At 31.8% G+C, this 16,441-nt stretch overlaps 1 protein-coding gene across 6 annotated transcripts in view; it reads right to left on the bottom strand.

Annotated features, from left to right (window-relative positions):
• The window catches only part of RhoGAP100F (Rho GTPase activating protein at 100F), a 128,554-nt gene that overhangs the window by 84,560 nt on the left and 27,553 nt on the right, over nt 1-16,441 (bottom strand). The window contains exon 1 of one of the 6 annotated variants that reach the window (XM_014419443.2): nt 2,173-2,334. The exons of the other annotated variants lie outside the window; for them this stretch is intronic. Within the exon in view, the coding sequence (XP_014274929.1) occupies nt 2,173-2,217 (45 nt within the window). The 5' untranslated portion in view covers nt 2,218-2,334. Of the gene's footprint in view, nt 1-2,172; nt 2,335-16,441 lie in introns of those variants that run through there. 6 annotated transcript variants of the gene reach the window in all.

The following is a 16,441-nucleotide window of genomic DNA, read 5'->3' as shown; positions in this document are numbered from 1 at the left end:
ATGGCACCCGACTCATCTTAAGCCCTTTGTGAGCATAAAGTATCAAAAGGGTCTGGTAGAATAATAAAGACTGGAACAGACTCAGAAACCCTTGGTAAAATACTCAAATCTTAGAAAAACCCTACAAAGTTCCTAATGAACGATGTAGCAATTAGGTGTTTGCATAGCTACGAATTATCAAGAACACTAATAGACGATGAAAATTGATCTTCAGCTAAAGCGACTTATTTTTCCAACTTCCAATGCTTGTAAAATTGTCTAATAATATTTTGGAACTAGTTAATAAATAAGAGTTCAAATATAAAAATTATTTTCATTTTGGAAGAAGGTTGAGTTTGAGACCTGAAGAAGCCTTGAAAAGTGGGGCGAAACGTAGGTTAGTAATATATATAGCTCTATTATACTATTTTGATAGCTTCATTGACCTCCACGCGGACTATCTTCCTAAAAAAAATATTTTCGAGATTCAACAGCCTTCTTACTGTAAGAAAAGGTCTTGTCGTACTAAAAACTTTTCTCTATAGCCGCAAAGTTTGTTATACGATCTTGCAAACTCCCTGTTATTACCGCAACTTATCACTGTGACCTAGTAGTAATCCAAACTGTGTGTCCTGCACCGATTAAAAAAAAAAAAATTACATACAAAAAAGTACAGCAGTCCCTAATATTTTTTTCAAAGTAACCACAGCCTTGTTCAAAAGAGAAGACATTGCTACAGTTATTAATAAATAATTCACAACCAGTTCCGTATATTAAAATAGAAATTTTACGTTAGTTGATAAAAAAAAAAAGTTTTCTATTATACATTAATCCATCAAATAGAAAATAAATATTGACAACTCCTCTATCTGCTCTGTTACTTCTACGAATCCTTCTACAATTATCATCTTTTAAGGTTTGTAAGTTATTCAGCACCGCTTAACATCAATTCTACTTAGCCAGTACCGGTTGATCTGCATTGCGTTTTCCTTTCCATTTTCGAGAGAATTCATCATTCTTCCAAACAACTTATAAATGACATTTCATTTCCATAAACTTCTCAATGTGAATTGTGAACTACTAAAGTGTAGAAAGCAATAATAAGATTATAGTTTTCTGACGCTCCTAGAGTTGCCGTAAAAATAAAACAATTATGACGTGACAATACTCATCGTAAAAAAAAAAACACTCAATCACATTTAAAGTGTTCTAAGCACTTCTTAACGTACTGGTTTATACTTTGTTGTAGAGATCATACTGATACTTAATCATTACACGCAACAGGGTGCCTTAGGATCGCTAAAACCGCTAAATTTGGAAACTTATGATTTAAATTTATCATATATTTTACTTTTTTCACCCTAGTCGGAAAACAATTACTAATTTTCAGTGACAAATATGAAGAAGATAATAACTCGTTTATATAAATGATAGTTTTACCCGAACAGAGTAAATAATAATTAAAGCTATGAAAGGTATTATTAATTATTAATAAAGCATATTCAAAAAACTGGAAACCTATACAATCATAAAATTATAAATAAATAACAGGAAATGAATATATTGTATATACATATATATTTTTAAATCTCTAAACATCCATTTAGTGAAGGTTTTAACTGGTTACAAACAAGCCGGTAAACTTCCGGTTAGAAGTGGAGGTTAGCAAGCCTTTATGCAAGCAGCCCCATATTGGATTTGTTCCGTCGAAAAGGAACTGGGTTTCTACCATGTCGCTTCCGTTCATTATAATAATAACTAGTAGTTTTATGATTTGAATAATATATAAATTCCTAGTGTTACTGAAGTATTATTTCATCATGCGAAAAATGAATACAGGCACATATTCATAAAAATTTATTATTTAAAAATAAAAACTTGAAACTTTAATATAAATTTATGTTTACCCAAAAAACGGAAACTGTAAACATTCTTTAAATCTAAAAAGGGTCTGAACTGAAATTTGAATACTCATCGATTCTTCGAAAAAAAAAATGTATCTTATACCAGAAATATTAATTAAGACAAAAATTTAAATATAAATGCAATTAATAAATAAGTTATACTAATAGAACAGTTCATATAAATTATGTATAGTACCATCGATACTATAAACGTGGGATTTTTTTAAAATTTGTAATAAAGGAATATATAATATATATCATTTTATATTATATATTATTTGATATATACCTTCCTGGTAAAGAAGCAGCCCGAGGCGGAATCCCTGTCACACATATTCGGCTAGCATGGGCGTGGAGCCCTCGCCGCGTCGGCCATTACTGGGTTCTCTCCCCGGCCAGTCCTGCCAACCCAACTCCATCTCTTTCCCTACTCAAGTCGATACCTTTAATATTAATTCCCAAATTATTACCCTCCTTCCAATTTAAATTTGACAAACTCACTTAACTCCGTCACATTTTACGGCATCTATCCTCATCCACAGCTAATAAATTTACCTTCACCAATTTAAAACAGGTTTTACACATGTTGGACCAAATCGAATTACCGCTATCTTGCGGAGTGGATATAAATTGTAATCTTACTAAATATTCTTTTAATTTAACAAAAATTTAACCATATTATGAAATAAATAATAATAAAAGAATTCGTAATTAAATATCGATTTTCTCTATTGAAATTGGTTATGAATAAACTAACAAGTCTAAAATTAAATAAAAATACGAACTAGATACACCAAGGAGGGTTTTAAAATATTTTACAAAAGAAAACCAAATGGAATTTATCCATTGCTAAGTTCGATTGCTAAGTCTCTCTCCCTTTCTCAACGCCTCATTTCACTGATGTGATCAGCATTTATATCTTCAGAGATTTATTCATATTAATATTAGAAAAAGCTATAAATAATACATAAATTTTATTCTATTTATTTACCGACATACCTAGAGCATTATTGATTGACTTAAAACAGTATATGCTAAGTACGAGAATTCAAATTTGATTTTCTATGATCATCCTGTGGCATAAGGACCAAATCTAATAAAATTGACCAGTAGTCTAGGAGAAAAAAACCTCCAACAGCAAACAGGCGGATTTTCAATCCGATTGTTTTATTTTAATCACTTTGAAACTTAAATTTTGAGGAAGTTATATTAAATTTTGCCCGAGATCTATACTTTAAAAGAAAATAAAAGGTCAGTTAATGAAAAATGAAAGTATTACTAACCTTAAATTTATCTGAAAATAATATAAAAATATTAAAGATATTTCAAACAAGCAAATATCAGAATATATGCACATAATCTATCATAACACATAATCTATCATGGGAGGGTTTCCTTATTTAGATCTAATCTGAAATATAATAATAATAATCTCATCGAAGGTAATACTTCCTTCGCACCTGACTGATAGAGATCTTGGGATGTGGCTAAGTGTTGAGGTAAGGACCTCTTCACGGGTCAGCCACTTCACAAGGGCCTTTATGTATGACACACGCTTAATTATACATCGTGTAACCTTCACTGCCACAATTCTACACAAAATTTCACTATTAAAACATTATTTAATATATAAACGTAAAAACGGTTTATAAATTGCTTAAAAAGACACAGGAACTAACTGAACCAAGACCAATCGACGGCCAACATAACAAAAAAATAGTGAGCGGTGTACCGCATCACACAATTTTCACTTACTAACCAGCTTAGGTTCGTTTAGTGTAGTTTACCTATGCGTTTCGTATAAGTTAGTGGAACCATGTTATTAACCCAAATTTTTGGGGCTTACGAAAAAATTAAAGACCAGGGAAGGTGAAAATTCGGAACAATTTTTTTATGTTTCTGTAGCTACAAAAAATTCTTTCGTAAAATTAAGGTTTTCCGAAATGGTTATAAAATATATAAATTTTACATTTTAAATTTTAAACAAAAGTTAGCGGAGTCATGCAACCGGGAAAGATTGCATGGTCTCGAGTTTTCCCGTCGAATCGCATGTATCTATCTATTTTCTCTTTTTTCTCCTTAAGCTATTCATAAAATTCTGCAATATTTTGTATTTATACATTGTTTATCATTGAAAATTCGGCATGTTAACCCCTCTTCGACTATTGTAATGAGGATAAGACCTATCTGCCATTAAGGAGCCCTTAATTGCTCATTGGATCATTGAATTTAATCAAAATTATTGAAAGAAAATCGAAAAAAAAAATTAAATATACATACTAATACTATAAGGTGGCATTTCCAGTCAGATCCCAAGCAGAAAACCCGCCTCAAATAATTAATTTCAGTTTCTAAAAATTTTTCGTTTTTCAGCTAGGCTCCGCACGCACGCACGCACGCGCGAACACAAAAACACACACACACACCACTTTGCGAGACTTGGTTATTTGCACTCAGGGGACCTCAAAACGTGTATTTCCACCGAAAACACGAATTCATAATTTTTCACGATCACAATACTTACCCTTACTGAATATTCCATATATAGGTAAGTGAAAGTAAAAATAATAATTTATCTATTCATCAAATGAAACGGATCCTATTACTCATAAAATACTTCAAATTCCTGGCGAACCCAAGAAATAATATCGACATTCTTACTTCAGATCTAAGATTTAACGCTGAAACAGGTAAATTAAATCAAGTTGTTCATTTTATTTTCAAACTTATATTAACTAATTATAAAAATCCCGTAACTGTTAAGCTATTACTATCAATGTTTTAAGAGTTAACGTATCTACAACTAAAGAGTTTGAACCAAAAAGAAAGAAGTTAATCCAGGCGAGTAAAGACTTAGATGTACTCTTTTGTGGGAGATAAAAAAAAAATTCTTTAAACCTTTCACCGAAACTGTATACCCCCCCCCCCCCCCCCTCTTTATAGAATATTTTGCTTAATTCTAAATTCCCCTTAATAGAGCAAAATCGTTTTTGAAGAAAATCATTCAGTAATTATTTGTCGATCTAATAAAAAAATTACAGACTGATGGATGTTTTTTTTTTCGTTAGGTAACTATGGATTTTGAAACATAAATCCTCAAATTCGAGTTGACATAATCATTTTTTGATTAGTCTATTGTTTAAAATTCTATTATTGAAAACAATGAACAAAACTACTACCATAAAATAGGTTGCTATGTCCATTAAGAACAGCTACTAGCTCCGTTATAAATGTGGATAAGTAGTTAGGCAACGCTGGCCTCTTGGGTTCATTTGCAATTTCCAGACGACTATCCACAGGTTGCCGCTCTATTCTAACCCGATTCGGACCGTCAAGATTTATATCGCCGAAGCACCATGAAATAAACACTATCAGGTGTCCCAGGTAAGAATCGAATACACACTTCTCTGTGTCTCACCTGTCTGTTAAACCTTTCCAAAGCACACGTGTATTACATAATCCTTTCCCTAATTCAGATTTAATCACATACCGAGGTTTCTTTATGTATATTAAACTATGTAAGTACTGTATATACGTATGTATAGTGTAACCCCGGTAATCCGAACTTCCGTACTTAGAGCACTCCAGTAATCCGGTACTGCGTAAAAAAAATTTTTTTTGAGAAAACTCGGGCCATAATATTTTTATTTTTAAATAAAAGTACACAGGTGTAAAATATATTTTTAACTTACCGCTCTATAGGCAATGGAATATGGAAGTGTTCATAATATATTTTGTTGGAATTAGAAATACATAATATCTATAGTATAAATAATTTTATTCATTCTGTGTTAAACTCATTTTTTAAATAAATCAATACAAAGATTATTTTTGTTTTTATTTTATTTATCCTTTTTTCACTTATAAATGAACAATCTTATAATTTTAACAAATTAAATCATCGCTTAGCATTACTAGGGATGTAAAAGAAAATATTTTTTATTTTTTTAAACAATAAAATTTCCAAAAAAATATATTTAAAAAGTTAAATAAATAAGAATAGTTACGTATATATTTGAATTTTTCAGCCAATTTTCCTAATAATTTCTCTCATCCGAACACCTCGCTGCAACAATCAGTTCGGATTACCGAGATTATTCGGTATTGTATTTGCTTGTTAGTAAAAAATTGAAAAAAAAATAATAATAAAATACCTAGGTTATTTTTTTATTGGTGCAATAATTAATTAATGATCAACTAGCGTACAGGCTCATATGTTTCAAAAGAGGCTTATATGTTTCCTAGAATAAGGGGAGAATAATTTTAGAGCTAATAAGTAGAATAGTGTGCGACCCACAGCTCTCTATCAATCCTCTCCTGTTATTTCATCCCACCACCGTTTCGAACCGTTGACTCTGGAACCTACGCCCCAACCCGCATGGCCATTAGACACCACTCCTCACCTACTGTATTTAAGTGATAGGGTCACCCTAGAGGGTGCGTTCTGGGGGATCAGGTACTCTAGCACGATGACCATTTATAAAGGTGTGGTCCTGGATATTCTGAGGTACGCATCCTCTGCGTGGAGAAAAGGATACTGGCCTCCATACAGATAACCCCTAAGGGTCATGAAGATCTACAGAACGGTGTCATATGAGGCGGTACAGGTGCTGGGCCCTGAACCTCATCCTGCCTAAGCCAATTTATTTTTTTTTTTCTCGGCCAAGACACCCATTGGAGTCCTATACTGAAGCCTAATTATATAATAATAAATAAATAAACCACATAATTGGGGAAAAACTTTATTAAAATATAAAGTTGCGCTGCCCAACTTCATTGAGTTACTAGTCTCACAGCATACTTATTTTAGTCTAATCAGACAATACTTGTAATCTTACGATAAATAAGCTTAGACAAGTATACAATCATAATTATAAACAGTAGTATTATATAACACTACAATATGACTTTCTTTTTTTCTTCGTTTCATCACTTTGGTTCTTTTATCTTTTTTCACCTTTTTCCTTTTTTCCATGATTTTTATTCTCCTTTTCTGTCCTTTCCCCTTTCTCTCTTTTATTTTCCTTTTTTCTTTTTTTCTTTCATAATTTGGTTTCAACCCAATGTGCCTTTAAAAGAATAATGGATAAAATAGTGATAGAGATATGAAAAAATACATATATAACACATATAAATAAATCCTGAATATTGTGAAGGTTATTGGCAGCAGTGGCATGCATAATCCTAACACACTACCACATTGCTGCCGATCCCTGTATGGCAGAAATGCCAGAGTGGGGCCCCCAAAAAATAAATAAAAAATAAAAGCGCATGCCCGTCAGGTCGCTAATGTATATCAGTAAACAAGTTTTAAATATATGTCCAGAGTATTTGGGTTTATGCCAATTGTTCCTGGGTATTATATGCGCGAAGGTATTGCCTTCTCCTTGCTGTGAAATTATAATTGTAGGATTTGACACGTATTATCGAAAATCGAACAATTGCCATAAGTTAAAAAACTTTTTTTTCCCAGGTCATTCGACTCTTTTCGCGCCACAAAGTCTCCTACCCACCAAAAACCGACGATCTGAGCAAATGCCCGGTAGGCCCGTATGTAAATCAGGCCCTAGTGCCTTTGATGTAAGTTTCACCGTGAGTTAGTAAGTCTTGAGTAAGTATGCTACGGTTTGTTTGAAGACAGTTCGTATTAGTTCAAGGTTTATTGAACTTAAGTTTCGTCAGCTGTTAATTCGTAAGTTCCACTTGAATGATTAATCTCCAGGGAATTTCCAGCAGCTAACTTACTACTTCTTTACAAGAGGTTTCCCAATAAGGCTGGAAATTATATTTCTTAGTAAAGAGAATAAGTTACTCGTCTGCTGCTGGTTAAAGTCGTAGAGTAAGAAAAAATAAATTCTTACATTTTTCGCAACACCAACTCATTACTAAAATTATGTACATTTTCTTCAATTTATTTATAAAATAATGTAAAACATTCCATTTCACATGAATAGAAATTTTCTTATGTGCAATATGAACTAGGGCCCTGGTTCAAATCCAGCTGTGGCGGATAATTATTTATTCTGTTACTGCCGTGAGTACCCTTAGCTGGTGAATAATCTGGCGGTCGAGCGTGAACCTGACCAAATACCCTCCTTGCACAACCGTTGATCTATTAGCAGTACTTCCTCACAAAGTACTGAACCTCTGATCCTTCATGGGTCGTAGCAGTATAGTTAAGCTTTAGGCGAAAATTAAAAACATTTCTTCTTCAGTATTAATTATTAATACAAGTGGATCTTACAACGGGCTACATTATAAATGTCGCTAGTATGAAAAATCAACGAGCTAGAAAGTTCACTACCGCCCCCTTTACTTACAACGAGAAGAGCGGCAGGCATTGCCAGGTCATTGCAAGTTCCGAACTTAAGCATGTAATAACGTAAAAAATACTTCAAAGGTATCAGTATGAGACGATACTACAATGTGGAAATGAAAGTTTTGTTCTTGAGGATGGCATGAAAGCCGAAACGTAGAAAATACAGTTTATAAACTAAAATTTGTGAACTAATCTTGCCTTTAATTGTAACGAATTCCACTTTAAATATATTTCATATATCAATTCGAAGGGTCATTTGCTCACCTAATCCGTCATCTTACCTCAATTAAAAGGGTGTGTCTTATCATACATTGAAAACATAAAATAAGACCTAGAGCGGTATTTGAAAACATTATACTACATTATATAGTTTCGGTTATTATAATAAAACTAAACTATGCCTCTCTCGAAGCGAATAATGAAATAGACAGGAGGATTTCCATTTGAAAAACGAGCCTACAGCACTCAATAACGAAACTAACGAAGAGACAGATTGTAAAATTTAAAAGAACGACTTTAACAGGTGTATCACTAATGTCTCGATTTACGATAGAATCTTTATGAGCCAAATCAAAAACATCGCGAAGTATCAGCACACCTCTGAAAAGAAGATGTTTCCGGGCCGCGGACGACGGATAAAAATTCCAACTGTTTACCGAATACTTTTCAGCTACTTCTACACCGTACACGAAATTAATAATAATTAGAAACTAACATCGGTTTCAATGACCTGTTGGATTTCTGTCTCTTCGTTGGAACGAAAAAGAAAAGGTTCCACAATAAAAAAAAAGTATGTCACGAAGAACAAACAGTTAGGTAGGGATAATAAAACAAAACTCGTGGAACACCAAAACCCTACTTCTCAATGTAATTAGCACTTTGGACCTACTTTAACAACTGACATTACCTCCTACTTTCCTCACCCCTACTCAGGTCAATGAAGAAATTAGAAAGTTGGCGAAACGAAAAGCCCCAGGATATGACTTGATTAACGCTAATGCTTGTTAAATAGCTAATGTACTATGTAACTAGGCCTGTTAAATAACTAATTCAATGTAAAATCCCAATTAATGGCCTGTAGATCTCATCTTCACTAAAATGGTCTGCAAGGACTTAAATAACGAATCTAAAAATCTTTCTCAAAAGTACCCATAATTTTGTTGATTAGAAAAATAATAATCAGTTCTCATCGTTAGCAATACTAAAAAATGGGTACATGCAAAATATTAAAGTATTTTATACACAAATAAAGGAGAAAAAAGGAAAAATATAGACATCCGATTCGAAAGGGAATAACCGAGGCCGCTCGATCTTTCCCGACTGCATTACAGCTTTGTTATCCTGAGTTGGCAGGAACGATATTTAGTTATATTACGAAATATAACCAAATTGCACATAAGCCACTCTTTAACCATTTACTACATTAATTTAACAGGGGCAAAGTATGAACCATAGATTACATCCTTATAGTTTCCCGCATGTAAATACCTCTCAGCTTGCGACCAAAGGATAAACTTGCAATTTTTCTCAAAGTTATTGTTAACGCCATAATATAATTACGTTGTAAATAGTATTTTTAGTATTTAGTTTTATAGTTTTAGTTATATAGTTTTATTAGTATTTAATTTAGTTACATTTATTTTTATTTGTATTGTTTTATTTAGATTTAGTTATTTGAAAAGAAAAATGTGTAAAATTATATTTGTTTGTAATAATGAGTAATAGAGACAGTTGCTAGGGGTGATCATTGTTGCGTCACCTAGCTACGGACTGACCATCTTAGTTTTTTAGAGCAGTTGCGACTAATTAGTGGCCCTGATAGCGTCCTCAGCAGCCCTGTCTGCGTTTGGTTGATAATAGTTTGGACATTTTTAGTGAGTTAATGAGTTAGTGAGTCATTACAGTTCGGAACCAGACCTTTTCTGCGTTTCTGGCCTTTGAGTGCAATATGAGTTGTTGCTAATCAATCGGCTCGTATAATTAATAAAAACAACTAGACCCTGCCTGCCCTCAATGAGTGCCAGTGTAGCCATCTTAGCTTTTGGGACATCGACTGTTTGTAAGGCATTGCACCAACTTTGAACCAGTTTGAGAGTTGCAGCGGAGTATTTAGCATTGGAGCTTCTACCTGCACATCTCGACAAGCAAAATATCTTCCTCTGACCTATCGGAGTGGATTAACCTTTTGACCTAGTGGATTAACCGTCGACCAGTATTTATTTTACATATTATTTGTTAATTTGTAAATCAGTTTATTTTATTTTAATTTTCATAATTTATCTAATTTTATTTTTATCTGAAAGGCCTTTTTATTTTTACTTGTATATTTTGTTTATGTTAGTTTTTTTTACCATGTTTAAATTGAACCAAATAAATGTTTAATCTGAGCCAGTTTGTTTTTTGTTCATTTTAAAGCCTTCCAACAAAAAGACATAGTCGATTTGAGGTGGCTTTAACAGTTATTATGCAGGGTAAGTCATGACCATCTCAGAACAAAGTAAAAATAGTCAAAATTGAATTAAATTTGTTGCTTTAACTTGCGCATACAAAGCGTATTTTTCTAGACACCAACATATATTTCTAAAACGGCTCAACCAATTTGAGAAGGAAAGTTGATGAATAATGAATGAAAGGAATCAATTATTTCAAACTCAACATATTACCTAAATGCAATACTTTTACTCACTTACACGCAAATTCATTTTACTGGACATTTCAGAACTGCTCATTTAGTTTAGTTTTATTCTCAGACGCCAAACCATTAACATTGCAATATTTGCTATGAAATGATGAGGAAGCTATAAGGACCAAGCTTTTTTTTAGCCTTGCTAGAATGAATCTGAAACAACTGTCTGGCAGCGGCAGTCTTCCAGGTTTTTTATCGGATTTCCTGAATTCCCTGACAATCACCGGTCGCTCGAAACACGCTGGTTCCAACAAAAATAAATTGTCATAACTCTTCTCTCAATCATTCAGGATATGCGATCAATATTCATCATTAAAAAACAGCAAATTATTACACAATGTATTATTGTTTGGATTAATTATTTATTATATAACAGTGAATAACAAAAAATAAAATATCTGGTGTGTCTTGTCGATTTCTAGGCATATGTAGTCAAATATAGTAAAATAATATTGGTCCAAATTAATTATAACCACAGATGAAAAATAAAATGTTTGGGAGGTTTTTTCTTAACTTGACATTACTTTTTGTCCCTAATAAAGAAAGGCATAAAATCAAAAATAGCAGAAATTTAAATATCCAACAATTGTAGTCGAACATTTGAATTAGGAAACAATTGTGATGAGTAATAAATGTTGTTCATGAACAAAACAGTATCCTTGGAATTCAAAGGTGAAAATTGCAATTGCTTAATTTATAAGAAATTCTCTATTTGAAACGGTGCTAAAAAGCAACTTAATTTTTCAAAAAAAAAATGTTGACCAACATTATTTGAAGGGCTTTTTAATAGGATCAATAATTTAAAGTTATTTAATAGGATCAAAATGATTATTTTTTCGTATATAAAAAAAATTTCGATTGATATATGGTAACTTTTAAATTCATACATTGCAAACAGAAAACGATAATTATATGAAACAATTTTTTTTGGACTCCTGGGGCGCATTGGCAAGAACCCTTGGGCAAAGTATCACCAAAAAATACCTTTAATAAAATCAGTGTTCCCACGTTCCTAGCTTCCCTAAACCTCGAAGATGGAAATGTGAAATTACCCAAGACAAACATAACACTTACTTTCTCTTGAAATGGTTTTAGAGAACTCATAGGCAAGGCTATTCAGGTTAACATAAAGGTCACCAATATTCAAATGAATATTTAAAAAAAAATAAAAATAAACAGATAAAAAGAGTAAATATATTTTGCAAATAAAAACTTATTTTTAAAAAATAAAAATATGGATTTTAGATCTGGGGTTGCCTGTGATTGGAAGGTATATATATTTTTTAAAAAAAGTTTCTAGAAATTCGAGACATTAATAGCTTAAAAAAATAAATAAATAAAATTGTATAATGTGGTATATCTGTTGTTGATTATAAGAGGAAATAACCCACAGAGAAAAACAAATATACGCAGCAATAATAATAATAATAATAATGTGGACAATTTTTTTTTTTTTTTACCTTAAAATCAAACATTTTTTCCATGATTGGATTTGAAAGGCCCGTTTTTTTAATTTATCCGATTAATTTAGTAAAACATTTTATGTAAAAAAATACATTTATCAATGCTAAAAACAGAATGATTTTCCAATATCATGAAAGAATATGTTGTTTTTTTTGGATTTCAACAATTTCATTAAAGGAATATCCCTATATGTTAATTAACCAGGACGAATGCTGTTAGGTACAAAACCCCTACCAAACAGTACCAACGCTAAAGTCCATAGGCGTTCGAAATAGTTATTATTTTTTACTTTTCATTCACGATAATGGAGTTAATTAGTGTTAAGATATTTACTGCTCATAGAGACAATTATATATGTGTATATAAAAATACGCAATGAATACAGCAATATTCATCATGATGAATACAAAACAAATATAAGGGGAGTAATGAAAGTGAAGGTGGAACTAAAGTGGTGCCGTTTTGAGACGTCGCAGCCGCAAAGCAAAGGCCCTTGTTAAGATAAAAAGGACTAGTTAGTGCCCCAAGGGGTGGAGGGGGTGAGGTGTTGGTTTTTACAACAGTCTACCTCCTTTCAGATAGCAACGGGCTTTTTTCGTCCTTGTTTACTTCATAAATGATTTATTTATTGCTGGTATATTCAGTTATTTGATAGTGAAATATATTTTAAGGCTTTGATACATTTAAAGATTGTCAATTTATGAATAAAAAGTTTTTATCCTTGATTATGATCTAGGAAGTTAATTATTTATGCATTTGTACAATAAGGTGAACAGTTATTTCCTATATATATTAATTAAAACACTATTTCACAACAACGACGGTTCCGAATGTTTTCCCCATCATAAGGTGATATAATTCCTGAAATCATACCATTAAATTTTAACATTATCTTAATAATTTTTATATTTAATTAAAAAGTTCACACTTTTTTTACCTTATGCTCAATTCTATCTATATCGTCATTATAGTGACCGATTTATAGTCTTATAATATTTTGAAACAATATCATTCGGTATTCCTACCTTCTCTCTTTCCCTTAAGCACAAACTCATTGATTTGTATAAAATTTCTGTGCTGTTTCTTTACCTCACTGTTGAAATAACTAAATTATATTTGATTTGATTTTTCTACACATTTATTCATTTAGATTAAATTGTATAGTTTTAGTTCAGATAAAATGTCCTTTTACTAGGTCTGCATATTGGGTATTTCGATTTTTTGTATCAGTCATATAGTTCACAGTTATATTATTTATGTTATTTATTTTTTTTATTGGGATTGCTTCTAAAATTCTTTGCTTCTTAAGCGTTGTGTCGTGTCTACTATTGAAGAGTTTTCAAAATTAAAAATACTGATTTTTATAATACATTACCAGCAGATAAAATTAAAGTATGGTAATTTTTCTCCTTCGAACAAATATGACAATTTATTTATTTTTATATTCGTCTCTGGATTTCTTGAAAAGTTGAATGACAGTTATACGAGAGGATTTGAACTAAAATATAATTCGTTCATTAAAGAGATAACTAGCTAGCTAACTAGTGTCAAATAAGATCACTTCATAACAACTTACTCATCGAATAAAAATGAATTTTTTCTCCAATATTGTTTCTATATAATTTTAACTATTTATAACCAATATTAATTAAATGAATATCCACCAAAAGGACATGAGCGCCATAATTTGCAGAAGATGAAATTATCGAGAACATGACTGTTCAGAAGAAATTACTTAATATAAGATTAATAAGGCTGAGTATTAGATGAAACGAAGAGCTGGCAGGAGGCCTGGAGTAATCCTAGGGCTGGCCGAGGTCCAAGGTGTTAATAGATTTCAGCCTTCCGTACTTAATTCAACCCCTAATTTCTACAGACCGCCGGATAAATAGTTAGGCTCCAATATTAACGAAAAGAAATACCATTCACAATTCACGTATCTGGAAAAAGGCACGATAAATAAATATTACCGTAGCTGTTGACAGATATTGATCTTCCGTCACTACCAAATTATTATATTACGTCACATTTTATGTAATACTCAGGTAAATTTGAATAAATATTTTTCATATTAGTTGTAAGCATATTCATTTCACACAGTTTCGATCTTACCAATATTTTTTAATCAAATGTTTTGACACCGTTGAAAAGGCGAGTTTCTTATCTCTTTGGAGATGACAAAAGAGTATAAATTTTCTAGATGGAAAAAACTTGCTCAAATATATTTAAATAATCATTAATACTTTGTGTCATATCTCAAATTCTATAGTAGATTCAGATTTGTGCCAGTTGAGGATATGCCAAAAATCGATACTCAAAGAAAAAGTTCATTTTGAGTTTCAAAACACCAAAAAATTTAAAGATTAAACAAAATTATTAAATTAAATGTTGAAGAGGCTATGTAAGATTTTTTGAATCTTTAGTAGGTGCCTATCTCAGTGTGAGCTACTCTAACCTCAAAACCCAATTAACTGAGGCACCAAAATGTAGAAAGAGCTATATACACTTCAAAACATAACAAGCACCAACAAAAATAACTGAACCTTGTTCTCTTAAACTTTACTATTTGTAACATAAACTGCAATTTTTATACCCCGCTGTTACTACCGATGGGATGCAGAGCCTGGAATGTAGCCATATGCTAAACCCGTAAGACCGATGAGAATTGCGGTACGGTTTAGCCTATTTCATAGAGGCACTGAACGCTTAGGCAACTGTTTTAATTTATTTTAATGCATCGACCACTTATTGGTCATTGCCTTAGTTTTCGGATTTGCAAAAGATCGTCATCTAATTCTAGACTTATAGGCTTTACCCTCGACAAAAAACTGAACAAGAGTAAGGGCCTGTACTCATGGATACAATTATGCTGAAATTTATAACTACAGCAAACATGGAAAATTTAATAGTAAAATTTTGGGTGATCGAGAAACTCCTTATCCTGCAAAAAATAAAATCCTATCCCGCAAAATGGAATGGAGGTCTCCTCGTAAACCAGGTAAAGATTCGAAGGAGTCTTAAGCTCGACAGTCAATTAAAATGTGTTTAATGTTAAGTCGCGTTCCGCAAGTATACAGGTGAAGAATCGCCATAAGATATCCGGGGGTCAGGCGTGCAAGATCACCTCTCTGAGAACATTTCTAGAACATCATATCCAAGGGGAGACAATTCTTTACATTACAGCTATCCTACAATTGGAGCAGAAATGATTAGCTTAAAATTCTACAGTGAAACACAATTAAAGCTTACGTACTGTTTATAAATTACACAGAAGCAAAGTACCAAATCGATAATGGTTATCTTGAGCAGTTGAAAATAGTATGAAAGTTATCAAGCCCAAAGAAATATTTAACAATATGATATCCTTTCCTAACCTTATTTATTTATTTTTTATTATCACATTTCCACACATTTCTAACATAAGGCGAAGGGTGAAGGAGGTGAAGTCATTTTTTTGGGCCGCTACGAGATAAATATCAGTTTTATAAAACCAATTATCTATGACCGGTGATTATAATAGAGACAAAATATTCAGTGCTTGAATTTCTACCTTATCTCTTAGGCTTATACATTTTATACGCCTCAAACAACCCGCAGAAAAATAAACCATATTTTTTAATTCCTTATCACTGTCATAATGAATACTACTATCAAAAGTTGTATAAAAAGGTGCCGTCCGAATTTTAGAGAAACTTTATATAATGTTTATTTAAAAACAAATTTGATCCTTTTTTTTCACAATTTTATTCTTTACAAACCTTCCAACGTTTCGACCCTCAGGCCATTCTCAAGGATACCTACAAAAAGTTTTTTTTCAGATGTATTTTTTTATTAAAAAACAAAAATTTTATAATGTTATTATGATATTATTTTAATGATTAATTAATTTAAAGATGGGACAAAGGCAATTAGCCTGCATTTTTAAAAGAAAATGGCATCAAAATGAAGGTAGGGCCAAAGAAATCGTTATGTAAGTGAAGGAAAAAATGAAATTGTTATATAAAAATAATAAAAAAATAAATTAAAAAAAAAACTTTTTGTAGGTATCCTTGAGAATGACCTGAGGGTCGAAACGTTGGAAGGTTTGTA

The sequence above is a fragment of the Halyomorpha halys genome, unplaced genomic scaffold (genome assembly GCF_000696795.3).
Source record: "Halyomorpha halys isolate HHAL.00 unplaced genomic scaffold, Hhal_1.1 Scaffold238.1, whole genome shotgun sequence".
Classification (NCBI taxonomy): domain Eukaryota; kingdom Metazoa; phylum Arthropoda; class Insecta; order Hemiptera; family Pentatomidae; genus Halyomorpha; species Halyomorpha halys.
Note: the sequence above shows the minus strand (reverse complement) of the source record. Positions and strands in the feature narration are given on the sequence as shown.